This window comes from Centroberyx gerrardi, chromosome 15 (genome assembly GCF_048128805.1).
Source record: "Centroberyx gerrardi isolate f3 chromosome 15, fCenGer3.hap1.cur.20231027, whole genome shotgun sequence".
Taxonomy (NCBI): Eukaryota; Metazoa; Chordata; class Actinopteri; order Beryciformes; family Berycidae; genus Centroberyx; species Centroberyx gerrardi.
This window is the reverse complement of record NC_136011.1, coordinates 28,545,059-28,564,413: the sequence shown is the minus strand read 5'-3', so window position 1 is coordinate 28,564,413 and position 19,355 is coordinate 28,545,059. Positions and strand designations below refer to the sequence as shown.

General features: G+C 43.8%; 2 protein-coding genes across 2 annotated transcripts; one reads left to right on the top strand and one right to left on the bottom strand.

Moving 5' to 3' along the window:
• Window positions 1-383: 383 nt before the first annotated feature.
• LOC139927273 (kelch-like protein 10) lies at window positions 384-4,195 on the bottom strand. Its single transcript, XM_078288649.1, has 5 exons — window positions 4,071-4,195; window positions 3,015-3,501; window positions 2,086-2,703; window positions 1,439-1,588; window positions 384-740 (listed from the first exon to the last, which is right to left on the bottom strand). The coding sequence occupies exons 1-5, from the start codon at window positions 4,193-4,195 to the stop codon at window positions 384-386; spliced, it is 1,737 nt and encodes a 578-aa protein (XP_078144775.1).
• A 4,632-nt stretch (window positions 4,196-8,827) lies between these two features.
• znf365 (zinc finger protein 365) lies at window positions 8,828-15,183 on the top strand. The gene is made up of 5 exons (XM_071919332.2): window positions 8,828-9,485; window positions 10,553-10,874; window positions 11,681-11,852; window positions 12,360-12,409; window positions 14,970-15,183. Exons 1-5 carry the CDS (start codon window positions 8,828-8,830, stop codon window positions 15,181-15,183), a joined length of 1,416 nt encoding a protein of 471 aa, XP_071775433.2.
• Window positions 15,184-19,355: the final 4,172 nt, after the last annotated feature.

Here is a 19,355-nt window from a genome sequence, read left to right as displayed (position 1 = left end):
TGGAGAAATTGGTTGTTGTAATAAGTGAATTTGCTGCATAATTTATTGTTTTGTGATCCTGAAGGAGAAATTTGTCTTCTCTCCACATGAAGGTCAGAGGTCAGGCTCAGCTACAGACCGGCACCCTGGAACTGGTGGATTCAGTGTCTTGGTCAAGGACACTGCAGCAGAGTGGATGCTTGCTGTCATGTGGGCTTGAACCCAGTCTTATAACATGAGGCTTACATATAATTACACAAACTGATAATCATTGGAAAGTATTAGAATAATAACTTATCACCCTTGATTTATGCAATAAGAAATGAATTTCATTTATTTGTGTTAGAATTGCCAGTCTGTGTTGCTAATCATGCCAAGCTGGACGGGCAGAGGGCAGGACCGGGCTAAAACTCCGCCCAGATGTCAGCCTCCTCCACGCCGGGGAGCGGCCAGGCGTCACGAGGGGCGGCGAGCTCCTCCACGCTGGGGAGACCCTGCACCACACAGCAGCTGTGGGCGCTGAGGAAGATCTCCATGTCCCGGGCGTCGTACCACTCATTGGTCTTTTCATTGTAGCGCTCCACATTAAACATGGTGGCGACGCCGTTGAAGCCTCCGACCACAAAGAGCTGGTCGTCCACGACGGCGATGCCGAAGTTGCTGCGGCGGTTCAACATGGGGGACGACCCGCACCAGGTATTCGTCAGGGGGTCGTAGGCCTCGGCGCTGCACAGGCAGCGGGTGCCATTGAAGCCACCCACCTGGGACAGGAGAGGTGCAGTATGAGTCAAATATTTCAGTGGAGGTGGGAACAAGTCCCAGTTTGTAAACTCATGTCATAACTTCCAAGTAAAAAAACAATCCCAAGTATTAAAGTCTAAAGACAAGTCACAAGTTCCACAGTAAAGGTCGAAGGCAAGTCACAACTCACAAGTGAAATATTTTGTTAAGTCATAAATAAGCAAAATTGAGACCTGGAAGGGAATGTTTGGAGAGCGGCCAGTGGTTATGAGGCACATGCCACCATGTTGGAGGCGTGACAGAAAAAGGAAAGATTGTCATGTAAAAATTCCACAAGGTACCATAAAGTACCTCAAAGTACCACAAAGTACCACAAAGAACCACAAAGTACCAAAAAGTACCAAAAAGTGCACAACAAAATACCACAAAGTATACCACAAAGTACCACACAGAACTATAAGGTACCACACAGAACTACAAAATACTACACAAAACCACACAATACTACAAAAAATCCCCACAAATGACCACAAAGCATAGCACAAAGTACCACAAACTACCACAAAGCATACTGCAAAGTACCAAAAATAACACTTTATGGTCCTTTGTGGCGATTAGCAGGATCCATTGTAACCACTGACTGTCCACACCTCTGTGTCTCTGAGTGTTGGAGTGTGTTTATATGAATGGCAACATGTGTGTGTTATGTGCTCCGTACTGCGTAGACGCGCTCTCCGTACGCGACGACCCCCAGCCCACTGCGGCTGCTTCTCATGGGGGCGATCGGCGTCCACTGGTCGGTCTCAGGATCGTAGCATTCTGCAGTCGACAGGCATCCGTTCTCACCGGAACCACCGCAGACGTACACCTGGGGAGAATTACAGTAATACAACAGTATCAGTTAGTTTTGCACATCACTGTTGTTGCAGAGGAAACACGCATCTGCAAAAAGTGCAGCAAGATGTCAACAATCAAACAAATGTTCAAGTCTTTGGAAGTTGTTTTTCATGCTGCACAAGAATGAATGGCAGCAAATGGCTTCTTCTGAATGTAGGGACAATGAGGCCTGATATCTCCACCTACACTGACTGTGTGTAGACATCACCAGGAATAATGTAAAGGAGGGGTAACCTAGTTGACTGATTGATGATTGGCACAAACTTAAAGAAAAAAACACCGGTATTATCCTTTTACAGTAGTCATTAAAGGAGGAGAGAGCATTTTGTATTCATTGCCCCGCCCCAGGATTCCCTATAGTCTGAGATCCGAACCGTTGACGTTTCAGTCGTTACAATACTGGGCAACTGCTACCCCAAGCTATAGTTTTCCTTCAGTTGTTTCAAGCTGCTTCTCAGCTCCACCCACCTTTCCATGGAGTGTTGTGGCGCAGGCATCGCTTCTGTACTCGTGCATGGGTGCGATTAGAGTCCACTGGTTGGTCTCAGGCTCGTAACGCTCGGCAGTCTTGAGTCCCGCTTGTCCGTCATAGCCTCCCATGGCGTAGATGCGGCCGTTCAGCACAGCCACACTGACACAGCAGCGGCGTGAATGCATGGGCGCCACCTGGTGCCAAGTGCGGGTGACTAGGTTGAACTTGCATGCGCTATTTGAGAAGTCAGCGCTGTCGTATCCTCCGACGCAGTAGACAAAGCCGTTGAGGAAAGCAGCACCGTGATAAGCCCGAGTGCTCTCCTCATCATTGGACACGGTGACCCACCGGTCGGCGCGGGCATCGTACGCCTCAAAGGCATTGGTTGGAGTACCGACGCTTCTGCCTCCAATGGCCAATAGGATGTCAGAGGGCAGGCGTGGGCGGGCCAAAGGATTACTGTAATTAGATCTGGAGGGTCTGTTCATGTTGAGATCACACATGGCCCTCAGGGTATTGATGATGATGGGCTTGCAGTCATCGCTGTCCTCCACCAGATCGTTGTTCTTCACGTTGTACATGAAGTAGTCAGAAGTCATCAAGGCCAGGCGGACCTGGACAGAGACAAGAAGACGGTGAACTAGGGTTTGACTGATATGGGTTTTTGAAGGTATCGATACCGATACCGATATTTTTGTACTCTTGCCAGGGATGGAAAAGCCTCTGAAAGAGCATTTACACCATCATGGGACACTCAAAGTCTCCATTGATTGATAATTAAATTCTTTAAGGGTTAGCAGCTTTGTGAGGGGGATCTATCATCTATTCTCTCATTACAATTTTCTCTGGACAAGAGCGCCAGCTAAATGTCAAATATACAAATATAAATTGGTGACAGGGGACTTGTTGTTCATCCCTCGGTTACCTTGGGCAGCAGCGTGGAGATGTGACCGCTGCGTTCCTCAGGAGAGTGGGCGATCCAGCGCAGGACGGCCTCAAACACTGCGCTCTCCTGCTTCACATTCAGTTTGTCCTTCTCGATGATATCAGCCAGCTGCTGCAGAGAGAGATCCAGGAATTCAGAGACACCAGCGATCTCCTCAAAGTGATGCAGGATGAAGCGGTAGGCTTTGCGCCTCAGATCAGGGCAGTAGTAGAGGTCCACAAACTTCCAGATGCCGATGCAGTTCTCCAGGCAAAGCCGGTCCTCCAGGAAGCCACAGCAGGCAAGTGTGACGCCCGTGATGGAGAACCGGTCTGCTGCTGCCAAAAGCTCCTCCACATTCTGCTCCGTCACGGGAACAGAGTGGGTGTAGGCGTACTCGATGATAAGGCGCATCATGTTGGGCGACACGTCGGGGATGTTGAGGTCCCGCTGCTCTGAGGTCGCCCAGCCACCGGTGAAGAGAGCGCTATGGGACGAGGATTCAGAGGATGGCATTACTGTCACAATGAAGTGGCATTTTGAGAGCATCTTGCTGCCGTAATTCGGCATATGTCCGGTTGAAACGGGTTGTTAACGAGGGGAAATAACGAGGGGAGGGATCATTTAAAAGTGGCCAATGGTGTAAACCAATGGGTTATCAGTTAGGGAGAGAAAGGCAATTTTATTTGACGGGAGAGGTGAAGGGACAGGAGTGGTCCAAAAATCTGTGATGTATTATTAGTTGTAATTTTTTATGCGCAACGTACACCTTGTAGACTCACCACCCGCCAGGCGATGGGTAGGGGTCAGGGGTCAAGTGGCAAGAGCGGAGCAGACAAACCTGTTTTGTCAAAAGCGTTTTATAAATAAATGTGAAGTCTAGTCACATTTGAAGAGTAATAAGAGAGAGTGCTGATAAATAATGCGTCAGTAATAAGTCAGTTATTGGTGTTGTTTTTCACATCCAGTTGATTCACTATTAACATTTTGCAGCCACTCCTGTGTTTTTCTGCTCATTTGAAGAGTATAACTTCATAACCAAGATAACCAACTCACCGGAAGTACGGGCTGCAGCCACAGAGGACGTTCTTGTGGGCGTTAAACTCGACGTCTCTGACTCTGATCACCACGTCACACAGCTTTCCCTCCAGACGCAGCTCATTCAGGACTGAACACGCCATCTGACATCCGGGAGAGTTTCGGCTGATGGAACTTTCTCCTTGTTCATTCATTTTTGCGATATCAAACAATACAATATAATTCACTCGACTCTTACAGGCCTCAGTGATGGTTTTCACAGGTTTCACCAGCTGTCTTCATGTGAGAATCATGAACCCTCAAAGTCTCTTGATCAGCTTATAGAATGGCTGTTTATTGCATCACAAAGCCTCAGGATGAGCAGAAATTAAAGAAAGGGATTCCACAGTACCACAGAGGCACTGCTAAAAAAACACAATTCATTACTTATTTTTAAAAATAATTTAATTATTTTGTAATTATTTACAAAAATATAACATAAATAAGGTATTGCATTAAATAAAATACATAAAACAAAATAAAAAAAACATTAAATAATTCATGTAAAATAAGTAAATGTACTAAATACTAATACTAGTACTAAATGTTTTCATTTTAGATGTTATATTATGTTTACATTGTGTATTTTATTTGTATATTATCTCATATTATTTTATCTGTATTTATCTATTAATCCATTTATCTATCTATTATATTTATGTCAGTCATTTAAAAATAGAAATATCACCCTCAGTATCACACTGTAATGTAATAAAGTCAAAACAAATCTGATTCCAGTCCCTGTAACTTTAGCTAAGCATGATAGATTTGACTTTGCTGTACTTTCCCAGTTCTGCTGAATTTGAGCATCAGTCCAGACTGTTTTTTCCAAGCATGAGGAACTGCATCCGTCTCCTTATTACCCATAATCCCTTGTGTTTTGGATTGGTTTCCTGTAGTTGGTGGGATTACGTTCTCACTTGTAATGCACCTCACCGCAGTTAGAGGACTGAGACTCTCGGTGCCGTTATTTGATGCCACCAGAGTTCAAAGGTCGTTGATCTCACCTGGAAAAATTAACCAAACTAAACCAGGAAACACTGCAGAGTTTGGGTTTAAACCGCTCAAAATGTGGTGTGAACGTAGCCTTAAGTAGAGAAGATACATTACATATAAGATATCATTAGAAGAAGGCATTGTGGGAATGGCTGGATATAGAGAAATGAGCTTCAGCCCCATCTAGACTCTCTCTGTGCTTGTAGTTCTCCTGAACACAGACACTGGAAAAGCAACTCTCTACTCTCTTTCATCTTCACCATCATCATCACCGTCGTCGTCATCATCACCATCATCACCATCATCATCATCACCATCATCATCATCATCATCATCATCATCGTCATCATCATCACCGTCATCATCATCATCATCGTCATCATCATCACCGTTGTCATCATCATCATCACCATTATCATCACCGTCACCATCATCATCATCATCACCGGCATCATCATCATCATCATCACCATCATCATCATCGTCTTCCTCACTCTCTTCCTTCTTGGCATCACTGTGGATCAGAAAAGGTTTCCAACAGACACCAAACTAAAGTTTCCAGCCTGTTGCGACATCAATCATTCATTTTCATTCATTTTCACGTTGATTCTTTGACGTTTCTACGGCAACATTACAGGTGGCAGATCTGAAGTGTCAGCAGCATTACATTTCACCACCATGACTGTGAATAATAGATTAGATTAGATTTATTTAAATAATCCCTGTGGGGAAACTGGATCATTGCAGAATTGAGAATTTAGAATAAAATCTAGTTAAGAACAAGTAGAGAGAATTGAGGATAATATAATTGCTATTGAACACTTCATATAATATATCATATGTTGTATTTGACATAAAATATGCCCTGTGGCTTATTCTATAGTCTGTTTCTTATAGTTGGAGGCTGGCTGTTGGCTGCAGACCTTGATGCCCAGAGTATGAACAGACTAAACTAAACTAACCAGCTAAATGTCACACATGCAGTCTCTTTCTGACACTAAATTAAACTAAACTAAACTAAACTAAACTAAACTAAACTAAAGTAAACCACCAGTAGAAGTGTGTGGTTGTACTGGGCAGCTCAGCTCCCAGTGTGCAGCAGACGGTGCTGAACAGACCGCTGCTCCACTGATTATTTCCTGAGGTCTCTGCTGCCATCTGCTGCCCAAACTGTTAAACTGCAGCTACTGAACTGATGAAACCTTACTGAATTGTTGTTACCAGGGTTATGGTCAATTGGTCAGGACCACTTTAGTCCAGAGGTGGGGACTCGAGTCACATGACTTGGACTTGAGTCAGACTCAAGTCACAATTTTAATTGCTTGAGACTTGACTTGATGCATGAAGAGAAGACTTGAGACTTGACTTGACTTGGGTTCTGGTGACTTGGGACTTGACTCTGACTTGTACTTTGATGACTTGAAAAGGTTTCTAAAGTCTTGACTTGAGATCTTGTGTTTGTGTAAATGACTTAGATTGAAAGTGATGAGATTTGTTCCAGCGGACGACTGAATTTAAATTCTGTTTTCTGAATTTGTATGGAATGATTGAATTTATTGAAGTTGAAACTGATTCTAGAAATCAAACTCATGATGCTCTTACCAAGTTTTTATCCTATTAAAACCATATTGCATTGAAAAGTCCTAGATATTTAGTTTTCTTTAAGATATTAAATTGATACTGGACTCTTGATTTGTTCTGACTTGACTTGCTGTTCTACATTTAGACTTGAGACTTGACATTAATGACATGGACTTGACTTGGACTTCACTTGCTGTTGCTGTACATTTAGACTTGGGACTTGATTTGAGACTTGTGCCTCAAGATTGACTTGGGACTTGAGCAAAGTTGACTTGGTCACACCTCTGGTAATGTGTAATCAGTAATAAATAATGTGGATATGATGAGCATGATGTGCCTGAAGACTTGAGACTGACTTGTGACTTGAGCAAAGTTGACTTGGTCACACCTCTGCTTTAGTCCAATTCCAGTCAATTCCAGGAACGGGTCCAGTTGAGTTTGAGTCCAGACCAGGTCCAAAGGGGGTCGAGACCAAGTCAAGACCGAGACAAAAGCAAACTGAGTCCTATTTGAGACCAAGAAAAAAATAGGCAATAAACCGTGTCGGCCTACATTTCTTTCCAAATGTAAAAACAATGCTTATGGAGTTTCTTAAGGACCAACAGAACCACTGGAATAATAAGAATAAGAATATAAATATTACATAAATATTATATAATTATTATTATACATATTCATTTATTATCTTAATTCATTATTAGAGTGTTGCAATATGATTTAATTACTCATATTTACTATTATCATCATCATTATTATCATCAAAAAAACGTGCAACATGCGGTACTTATGTTCGTCAATAGGGCTTTTATTTTGAAAATGACAACCGGAAGCAACATTTTCATCAACACAGGTTTTATTTAGAACGTGGTGAGCGGAAGTGTTGTGTTGTAATTCCGTGCAGCTTGACTCTGGTCCTCTCTCTCTCTCCTCAATGAATGACATCATGCAGGCTGCTGTGTATCTGCGACATGTGATGTTCAGGCAGTAGAGCTCCAACATCTGCTGGACATTAGACTCGGTAAGAATTAACATTCACTCCGTTAAAGACAATGATTCAGCTGTTGTTCCTGTTAGCTAGCTAGCCTCGGCTAAGCTAACCCATGCACAGCAGCGTCCAGGTGGAGCTAGTTGGCTAATGCTAAACACTGTTTGTATAACTGACCTGTTACGCGGTTATTCCAACGCATAATTAAGCAGACAGTGAATGGAGACAATAGAATGGAAAAATCTCCTTTCTGTTTTGGCTGTGGGAAAATAAAAGGGTTGCACGTGCCTGTTCAGATCACCTGCTGTCCCCCAATCTGTCCTCCTGTCTTTATTCATGTTGGCTGACTGGAGCACCAGGTGCTGTGGATGCAAACCACTGTAGAGTCATGATCTGTGCTACAATATGATGCCTTCTGATTGATTCTGGCATCGATAGCCCATACTGAGTGATTTAAATTATTGTTGCATGCAAATACAGCAGTGTCTGACTAATTGCATTAAGATGATATGCAAATTTGTTGTGTTGATGAAGTTGTACTGAATGATGCCTTAATCATGTAATTCCTGTTAGACTACTTGTTGTTTTCGCTCTTTGCAGACGAATACAGTTCAGATGGTGTTTGACCTTTCTTGTGTAGAGCTTTCCAGAGTAGAGCTGCAGCAGTTTCTACTATTTCAATTTAAAGTAAAAGTTAATTCTGGAGGTAAGGTGCTGGGTGGGACTAGAATATGGACAGAAAATCTACTGTCAAGTCAGTTAAGGCAGTCATGATGGAAATCACTCATCTTCTGTGTGTACACTCTTCTCTTCTCTTCTCTTCTCTTCTCTTCTATTCTATTCTGCTCTATTCTTGCCTTCTATTCTACTTCTATTCTATCTATTCAGGTCTGTTCTATTTTATTGTGTCCTCTTCTATTCTATTCTATTCTATTCTATGGTTAGCTAGCTAACAAGCTGACATTATCTAAACACAAAATCAATCAGATGGATCAGTGATGAAATGATCAGTTCCCAGTCAAAAGCCTTTAGAGAAGTTTAGAAACACAATCAGCTGTTCCTCCAATATGGCCGCCAGAAGGTGTGTTACATCACCTGAAAGCCCTCTTTTCTATTCTGATCTGTCCCTTCTACTCTACTCTTCTCTATTGTATTCTCTCCCCGGTGCAGAGTGATGCAGCAGAAGTTGTGTTCCAGAGGTTCTGGTTCTTTCCTCCTGGAGAGAAACGGTCAAGCCTGCGGAGCGGTCAGCGAGCCCGCCGCCGCCGCCTCCTCCTCGCTCCCGTTCCGCTGCCCGCGCTGCGGCGAGCAGGAGCGCTTCCGCAGCCTGGCCTCGCTGCGCGCCCACCTGGAGTACCGCCACTCGTACCGCTCGCCGGACGTGATCGCCGGGAGCTTCAGCATCACCGGGAAACCCCCCGACCCGGCGGCGGCGGCGTTCCCCTGGCACGACATGAGCCTGCCGACCCGCAGGGGGCAGCACAGCGGCGGGCGGGCGCTGCACGTGCGCTCCCTCAGCGACTGCAGAGACAGCGGCTTCCTCCACTCCTACGGCTCCGCCAGGAGGCGCACCCAGAGCGTGGGGGTGGGGACGCAGGCCGAGGAGGAGGAGGAGGAAGACGAGGAGGAAGAGGACGGGGGGACGGAGGATGAAGAAGTGGGGGACGAAGAGGAGGAGGAGGGGGAAGAGGGAGGTGGCGGTAGAAATGAGCAAGATATGAAATTGTTCACCAAAAAGTCAGATCCGTGCCTCCACCTCCTCAACCACCATCACCTCCCGTTCCCCCCTCCTGCTCCTCTCGGCCCCCTGCCCGACCCGGGCCGGGACCCAGGATCCGCCCTGGACACTCTGGGTGCGTTGAATTCCCAGTTTACTTCCTAATGTCCCTTCATCCAGTTTGAGGTTTGTTTGAGGGAGAGTTGAGCTGAGTGCCAGAAAGTTAAGACTCTTTTCTACCCATCTATTGGTCCAAGTAGGCTAAGGCTGCAGGCAGCGAGAGAAACTGTTTGAATTTTTGAAAGTTGGTAGATTTCATTACCCAGAAATCATTTAAGGCGAGTAAAGGCGAGTAGGTCTGGTGAGTGTCTGGTGGAGTGGAGGTGGTGAAGAGGTTGAGCCATCGTTGGTGAGTCCAGCTTTCTCTGGACAGAGCGCTCACTCTCTGCTGTTTAGGAGAAACTTTTGGATTTCACTGTTAAATGATAAGTGCGATGATTTTGGACCTATATATAATTTGTCTCTTATATACCTGCAGTACAATATTGCCAGCTGTCAGTTGAAACGGAAAACTCCCGTTGCCTCTTGCTAGTAACAATGAGTCCAAACGGGATTTGTCAAAATATCTAAAGCAATGTGCTATGGTGTGGAGCAGAGGTGGAAAAGTCATGGAATTTTGTAAAAAATGGGTAGGCACTAGGCATGGGCCGATATTCGATATTATCGAGTATAGCCTAGAAATTGGATGTAATTTGGAAGAAATAAAATAAAAAATCCCCCCCAAAAAATCCAATAATATCATATATCGCGATATGTTGGCGGGACAGTATCGTGATATTTAATTTTGGATATCGCCCAAGCCTAGTAGGCACCCTGTCCTATGGTAACATGTATTACGCATGACTGTATACTGAGATTTTGGTTTTCACAATTAATAATTTTAGAAAATTGGCATATCAGCCATATTGAAACCTTCATTTCATTTAGGATGTTGGAGTTGAATATTGTCAAGAAGTTGATACAAGATGCCAAAAGTGCAGTAAAATAATTTTGTTCCTCAAAAGAGACGAATAATCGTGATTAGTAATCATGATTACAATATCAAGCGATGTAATGAAGATAATCTGTTCAGCTGTAGCGCTGCAGCCTTCATGCTGAGCTGCAGTAACGCTCGTCTCCCTCACTGTACCGCAGAGCAGAACTCGTACTCGGGGCTGGAGACGGCGGCGGCCTCGGCGGCGGTGCGGCGGCGGCTGGCCAGCATCCTGCGGGCGGCGGACAGCACCATGCAGCGCCGGCTGGCCAGGGTGAGCACCGAGCTGGCCCAGACCGACACCGAGCTGCTGTGTGAGCGCGCTCACTCGCAGCACCTGGCCCAGGAGAGGCAGGAGGTGGCCGACAGGGAGCGCTCGCTCAGCCGGCAGGTGGACGTGGCCGTCATGGTGATCGCCACGCTGAGGGAGCAGCTCAACGCCTCCGAGAACGAGCTGGAACGACGAGAGAGGTGAACCGTTTGAAGGCCTTAATGCTGAGCTGCGGTAACACAGACAAGCAGTATAGTCAGGACTGTCTCTTTAGCCTCATGCTGAGCTGCAGGAACATTTGTCACCTCGTCTCCAACAAGTCCTTCATGCTTAGCTAAAGTTCCAGCGACTGGAGTCGGATTTGTTTTGACCCCACAACCAAAACCTCTAACCTGGCAGGACGGCAGGTTACCAAAACTCTCTCTGTCCAATACACATGCCTTAACTTTGAGGGAGTCCATGTGACTTTTGTTTATAAGTCATGGTTCGCTTGTAATTGGTCAGTGTGAACCTAAACGAACCAAATACAAAAATGCAGCAAAGTCAATATGGTTTAGACAAGTGGGTCTCAAACTGGGGGTCGCGACCCCCCGGGGGGGGGGAGTAGACATCGCTTCGTATTAAGGAGTCACAAGCCAAAAAGATTGAGAACCACTGCTTTAAACAAACTGTAGGTGTGATTGTGGCCTTAATATCCCTTGATCGTCTAAATGCTGTTTCAGAGGCTTTTATATCTGGGGGAAACACTGAATACTTGTACTTTTTGGTTTGAAAATGGCCAAATTTAAAGATATTGAACATTGGCACAAAATATCAGCTATCGGTATCTTCAGTCAAAGAATATCGGCTTCAGTATCGGCCTTCAGTAACCCATATTGGTTGAACCCTGGATGTAACAGTGTACTGTATACTCAGCTCTACTGCCCCGCGTAGCGTCAGACTGCCCTGTGGGGTTTAAAGAGGAAGAGGAGGCTTGCAGAAGAGTTTTAAGGCCGCTGTGTTTCAGGGAGGTGATAACCATCCAGAAGTTTCTGGAGGCGGCGGCTCGCCAGGAGACGTGCGGGAAGGTCCGAATCCAGCGCTTCATCGAGAACCTGCTCCGACGCATCGCTCTGGCCGAGAGGCTGGTGGAGTATTACCAAGGAAACAGCAGCCCGCCACACTGCAGCCACTACAAGGTACAACACACACACACACACACCTACACACACACACACACACACACACACACACACACCTACACACACACACACACACACACACACACTTACTTAAAAATGTTGAGTTTTCCTCAGTTAAACAGCTAGTATTCTGCTTATTCTGGTTGTAGGTAATAGTTAAAGAGCTAGTATTATGTGTGTACTTAGTAGTTAAGGAGCTTGTATTCTGCTTTTAGTTGGTAGTTAAAGAGCTAGTATTCTGCTTGTATTTAGTAGTTAAAGAGCTAGTATTCTGCATGAAGTTGGTAGTTAAAGAGCTAGTATTCTGCCTGTAGTTAGTAGTTAAAGAGCTAGTATTCTGCTTGTAGTTAGTAGTTGAAGAGCTAGTATTCTGCTTGTAGTTGGTAGTTAAAGAGCTAGTATTCTGCTTGTAGTTGGTAGGTAAAGAGCTAGTATTCTGCCTGTCTGTTTCAGTCGGTGTCGTTTCACTTGCTGTAGTGAAAATATCCTCTTATCTCTCCTCAGCAGCACCAGCAGTCAACTGACAACGGACATCACAGAATCACTAAAAGCAGGCGAGTATTTCCACATTAGCTCATATGATGCTGTTCAGTCCTGTAACTCAGAGGGTTTAAAGTTGTGGCGAGACCCAAACATGGGTCATGGGAAAAACATTTTTTTTTACAGTTAATCAATCAGGCAGGATACCTAAAAACATATTCTAATCTATTAATTTAAACTCTCACCTGGTAGCTGCCCAGTACAGCCAGTCTTCTACTGCTGGCCACATACAGGCTTTTATTTTGAAACAGAGAACAGGCCCATCTGTTCTTAAAGGCACCTTGCAGTTTTTCTGGCAGAGAGACTTGGTCATTTCTAAACAGAGCGTTTGGTGACTATGATTTTTGTTTTCATTCACTATTTTCAACTGTTAATAAACATTGACAGCTCACATATATTTACTTCTGATGTTGTGTTATGAATTTCATAGCGTATATGATTGAAAACGGGTTAATATTGGACAGAAGGCAGAGCCTGTGCTGCCACACTAACTGTTTGGTTTATTTCCACATGGTTAGGCAGCAACGTCCCGCAGCCATAAGAACAATCTGATCAACACAGCGCTTAATTGAAATTTTACTGTTTCTGCTTGACGTGAACTTTGACATCATGTGGCATTGTTTGGAGAAAGTCTGGCTAAAATGCATCATTTTAATTGGCGATTGGATTGGTGATCAGCTGATCACATTGTTAAATTAGAAAGTATTCAGAGAGCGTAAACCTCTTGTTACACCCAAAACATGATTCCTATCACTTCAATTTAGTTCAATTGATTTCTTGACCCTGTAAACACTCCCTGATTGGGAATCAAGTGTCCGTTAGTTTCATAGTTATGGCAAAAAAAAACAATAATTGTCTAATAGTAGTGAGGGGACGATCTGCTTATCTCCTGATACGATTCGATGCGTGATATGGGGAGACACAAATGTTTCTAGCGATGGCATTTGCTTGCTAGAATGTAAACAACAATTTTAAAATGTCATTACAAAGTGCAAATGATATGATTTGAGGAGAGCTTGTGAAACTGTGATGGTCAAGCGCCTCATTTGTGATTACTACAGCAGAATAACATGGAGCTGATATCACCGTTCATGTTCCTGACCCACGATATGTTTTTGTATTTCGATGTATCGTCCCGTCCCTATCTAATAGCGGAAATCCCAGATCCAAATCACCACTAAAATTTAATGAATTGTTCCGTCTCGCAAGGACAATCTGTTCACCAAAGTTTAATGGAAATCCGTTCGTAAGTTTTATAGATATCCTGCTGACAGACAGACAGACAAACCTCCTTGGCAGAGCTACAAATCAGTAATTGGAATCGGCCCCAGAAAACCTGATGGCTGCATCCCTGGGCAGGAAATATCACCTGGAACAAAAAAATGAAGCGGGAACTGACCGCTAACATGCAGGTGAAGCGCTGCTGTGAGTGTGAATCCCAGCCAGAAGGTGACAGAGAAGCCGCTGAATCATTCATGAGGTCTGCTGTGTCGTCTGTCAGATTCCTGTGTTGCCGTCATGTATAATGGATCGCTCTACATGCGACGCTTTGTCCTTCCATTCAGTCACTTGAGTGGGATTACCGCTGTCTGTCTGCCTGCTGCTGGGGGGGGGCTGGTGCGTGTGTGTGTGTGTGTGTGTGTGTGTGTGTGTGTGTGTGTGTGGGGGGGGGATGTCAAGGTTGGGGTCAATTCAATTCGCTCAATTCAAAATGTAAACAGAAATTGCATTTTGCTTGCTCTAATGACAAAGCATTCATTCTCATTTATTTGTTAATGGCTCGCCTGTGACTGCCTTTGTCATGCTGAACGCTTTTCAATATTTGAACTCTGAAGAAAATCCTTGTCCTGAATTAAACGTTGTGTTGTTGTTGTGTGTGTGTGTGTGTGTGTATGTGTGTGTGTATGTGTGTGTGTGTGTGTGTTTATGCCCTTTTACAAAGCACTTGGTAACCTCTGCTTTTAGATAATAGATGCTATAAAATTCAAGTTTATTATTATTATTAGCTGACACCAGTGTTGTAATACACGAGTACCGGATTTGGACTCAAGTCCATGTCCAGTACTCGTGTCCTACAACACTGGTGTCAGCTAATAATAATAATAATAAACTTGAATTTTATAGCATCTATTATCTAAAAGCAGTGGTTACCAAGTGCTTGAATATTGATGACTCAGGCTTGGACACTGAAGACTTGAACTTTATCTCACAACACAATGTCTGGGAGTGAGAACTGTTTATTTTTGGTTTATTTCAAATCACAAATTAAATGACTGAAGTCAAGAGCTTGAAGTCATCATTCTAACTATTAAACTAGCTTTTAATGTGACAGATGTAAATTTGTGTGGATTATTTTTAATTTGTTCTGGCATGCCTTACTTGAACTGAAACTGGTTACTCAGACTCGGACTTGAGCACTGAGGACTTAAGACTCGACTCGGACATGATCTCGGTGACTTGGACTCGGATTTGAACATTGAGGGTTTGGGACTCGACTTGGACTCGAGGTTTGGTGACTTTACTACAACGCTGCCTGACACCGATCGTTCTAATGCAGAACGCATTTGCTTCCAGGTCGGCGGGGGGTCAGCTGTCCTCCTCCGGTCTCCACGACAACAGAACCCACTCCTCCTCCCAGTTCGGAGGCCGTCCCCCGTTCTCCAAACCGGACCGGGACCGGGAGCACCGGGAGCGCCTGGCCCAGTCGTCCCGGCTGTTCTGCCGACCCGAACACAGAGACGACATCTGGAACCACCAGCGCCGCCGCTCCGCCGGGTACGAGGCCTAGACCTGTAGAGAAACACCAGGGAGGGGAGGCGTCAGGGGGCTGGGGGCGGTAAAACTTTACTTCACAATGACCTTAGTCCAGTGTGTTAACCTGTGGAAAAGTACTGTAGGTAGACAATAAGGCTGCGTTCACACCAAGCATGCTCTGATCGGTTTATCTGAACTCTGCAGTGTTTCCTCCTTCAGTTCAGTTGGTTTGTCCAGGTGAGAACGATGACCTTTGAACTCTGGTGGCACCAGATAACGGCACCGAGAGTCTCAGTCCTCTAACAAGAGAACTGCGGTGCGGTTCGTTAATCCAATTATAGGAAACCACCCCGAAACACAAGGGATTATGGGTAGAAGGAGGTGGATGCGGTTCGTCAAGATTGGAAAGTCTAGCAGAACAAAATGAAGTCTGGACTGATGCTCATATTCAGCTATTTCTTTATGTGTTCTTAACTGGTTTGAACACCACAGAAGAAGAGACAGACAAGTCTTCTATTGGATTGCTGGATTGCTTGTAATTGGTCAGTGTGAACCTAAATGAACCAAATAAAAAAATGCAACAAAGTAAACTTTTCCACTCCGGTTTGGACCAAAGAAAACAAATTTTAGGTGTGATCGCTCCCTAATTCTGCCTAAATACTATAATTTGCGTACAAGGGTGTAAGAGCACAATGTCGCTGCTTTTTTTTATCAATATATTTCTTGATTTCTTCAATAAATAAATGAACAAATATAAAACATACACTTAACAGGCAATGATACAGTAGGCAATCCATTTGGGACAGGGCAGTGACTAAAAAAAAAAGTGTTTCTTAATCATGTTTGAGGATACATAAGAAGAACACATTGGCCTTACATTGTGTTCTTACACCCTTGTAAGTACATTATATATTAGGGAGATTTTCCAGTAATTGGCAACACAGTGTTATTGAACTTTTCCATAGGTTATTACACTGAAATAAAGCCATTGTGAAGTGTTACACGAGGTACTTTATCAACAGGGGGAGTGGGGGTCAGTTCACTTTCAGTATTCAAAATATTTATATATATTACAGTAGTAGTATTAGTAGTAGTATTATAATAGTTTGATAGTCCTTACTGTATTATAGCACTTTGTAAAGGATAGTAGGTAACTTCAGTTCTTGGTTGACCTCTGTGTTTTAGAGACATGTAATGATGTCAGATAATGCTGTTTTATCCCAATAGAATAGAACTCTTCATCGACTGGATTAAGGGTTTCATTGCAGATTAGTTATAAGAATCTTTCAGTTTTCAGTCGTTGAATTTTGAAGAAAATACACTTGCTGAATTGGGAGAACTGACAGTAAATTGACCCCGGCGATGTTGATGCCGCCTCCTCTCCTTTGGTCGGACCTTTACATCGACAATACACACAAACCACTCCCGGTCTGTCCAGTCATCTTACATCTGTCTGTGCTTTCTAACCCCAATATTAATGATCACACTAAATACACACATACACATTACGTTGGCATCGGCATTTAGCTGACACTCCATTGGCTGTTGAAGGGTTCAGACCAGTGACTTTTCCATTACAGGACTGTCTCTTTAAAGGAATCTTTAAAGTTTTTGGGAGATTGGCCCATTGGGCAACTTGGCCGCTAAACACAGACACCAAAATCATCCATGTGTCCCCGGTTGATCGTTGGCTCCGGTGCTCCATGCTAACACTTAAACGCAGAGATGTGACCAACTGAACTTTGCTCGAGTCCCAAGTCAGTCTCAAGTCTTGAGGCACAAATCTCAACTCAAGTCTCAAGTCTAAATGTAGATTACCACGTCAAGTCCAAGTCAAGTCCAAGTCATTATTGTCAAGTCCCAAGTCTAAATGTAGAACAGCAAGTCAAGTCAGAACAAATCAAGAGTCCAGTATCAATTTAAGGGTAAAACTTGGTAAGAGCATCATGAGTTTGATTTCTATAATCAGTTTCAACTTCAATAAATTCAATCATTCCATACAAATTCAGAAAACAGAATTTAAATTCAGTCGTCTGCTGGAACAAATCTCATCACTTTCAATCTAAGTCATTTACACAAACGCAAGATCTCAAGTCAAGACTTTAGAAACCTTTTCAAGTCATCAAAGTACAAGTCAGAGTCAAGTCCCAAGTCACCAGAACCCAAGTCAGTCTCAAGCAATTAAAACTGTGACTCGAGTCTAACTCGAGCCCAAGTCATGTGTCGAGTCCCCAACTCTGCTTAAAGGAATTGTTCAATTTTTGGGGATCTAGATATTTTACCTACTTAGCAGACTCATGGATGTAATTTTTATGTCTCTGTGTGCAGTTTGAAGGAATGGGAACAGTTAGCTTAGCTCAATTGCTGGAAGTCTATGGGATCAAGTAGCAGCTCCTCTCAAAAGTAGCTAAATAGACCTGCTCAGTATATTCCGGCTCAAATAAATATGGCTCTGAAATGTGCTGGTCTTCTTCAACGTCCGACATGATCAGCCTGCAGTCATTTTCGATTGCAAAGACTGATGGCCACATGGCTAGTTAGATAGCTCCTTAAAGTTTTGAGTTTACAAAACTGCACTGGGAACTGGGAAACTTCCCACTTGGAATTTCCTACTTCCCACCTCAGAGCATTGAGGAACCATGAAGTGATAAATATAAACCTGTAGCAGCGCTAAAGCTAAAGGGTACTCACCTGAAAGATCAGCTATATTGGCTGAATAATATTTACTTTTTTCTAGTCTCCTACTGTCCCTCAACATACAGTAGTGAGGTGTCTGTTGTCTTTTGGTGTCTATGTTCTCATCACTTAACGGGTAAGTTGACTAATGGGACAATCTCCCAAAAAACTGCTTTTCTATAAATAATTTATGCTCTGTGAGTGTGTGTGTATGTGTGTGTGTGGTCCTAATAATATTTTAAAGGGGTAACCACAAAAAACATCTTCAGCCCCATACACAAGACATGTCGTCCAGACAGATGCGCACAACAAACAAAGTTATTCCTGAGAGGATTTTGGAAAACCTAGCCCTCAGTGCTAGCTGTATATATCTGTTATTGGTAATCTAATTTATAGATGATCATTATTTTGTAATTGAGACAGTGTTATGCATCTTCCTCTCCACTCAAAGTGGGCTGTTGGCACAGACAGGAGTTTGATGACACCAGACCTCGGACAAAGAGTTTTGCATATAATTCTTGGTATTTGTTTTAATGTGCTGCGAGTACCAGATGGGTGGGGTTTACCGCAGCAGGACAATTCAAATACTGTCAGGTAATTTTATAGACACATAGAAAGTATCATAAATTGACTTTGAAATACTTTACTCTGATTTTCTAAGATGTCTGGCACTCATGGTCCTATGTGGCGAACCCCACCAATCTGGTTACCAAAGTAGGATTAAACCAGGGATGTAATGCAGGGTAAACCCATGTAAACTCAGTTTACCCACCTTTTTATTTGCAGAATGTGGTTTGCCCACTTTTTTTAAGGCTGACATACGTTTTTAGGGCCTTTAAGCATAAGTTCGGCAATGTTGGACCTATATATAATTTGTTACGTACCTGTAGCTGTTGGACCCACAGACAGTATTGTCTCCAGTCAGCTGTCAGTTGAAGCAGCGAGCTCCGCTGCCTCTTGCTGCAACAACGAGTCCAAACTGTTTGTCAGAATATCTCCAGAAAAGCCGTTTGTGTCTCCACAGAGTTGAGAGGAAACACGACTCAGTTCCTTCGTTACGCAACTTTCACTAATCAGGAAATCACAGAACTATTTTTCTCTGCTGCAGCACAGACCGCTGTGGGGTGAAAGGCGGTTCCTGGCGGAGTGATCTGGTTCTGGACGGTCGGGTCAGATTGTAAACAGTAGAGTTCGGTAGAAGACGACCCGCTGAGTGGAAACGGTGCGGTGCCGCCGCTTTCCGGGCCGCCAAGAGAAATACGTCGGTCGGTCGCCATATTGTTTTCACAGACTGGCTTGTTTGGAGATATTTGGACTCAGCAGCAAGAGGCCTAGCAATGGAATTATATATAGGTCGCCGAACTTATCCTTTAATTCATAGTAACTAGTATCAAACTGATTTAAGTTACATGAGGATAGGGTTTTTAAGGACGAAAAGCAAAAATTAATGGTTTTCTGACAATATTGTTTTTTGCTTATATTGGTGGTTGTTTGCCTTATAATGACAACCAACTGGAGGACCTAGTTTAC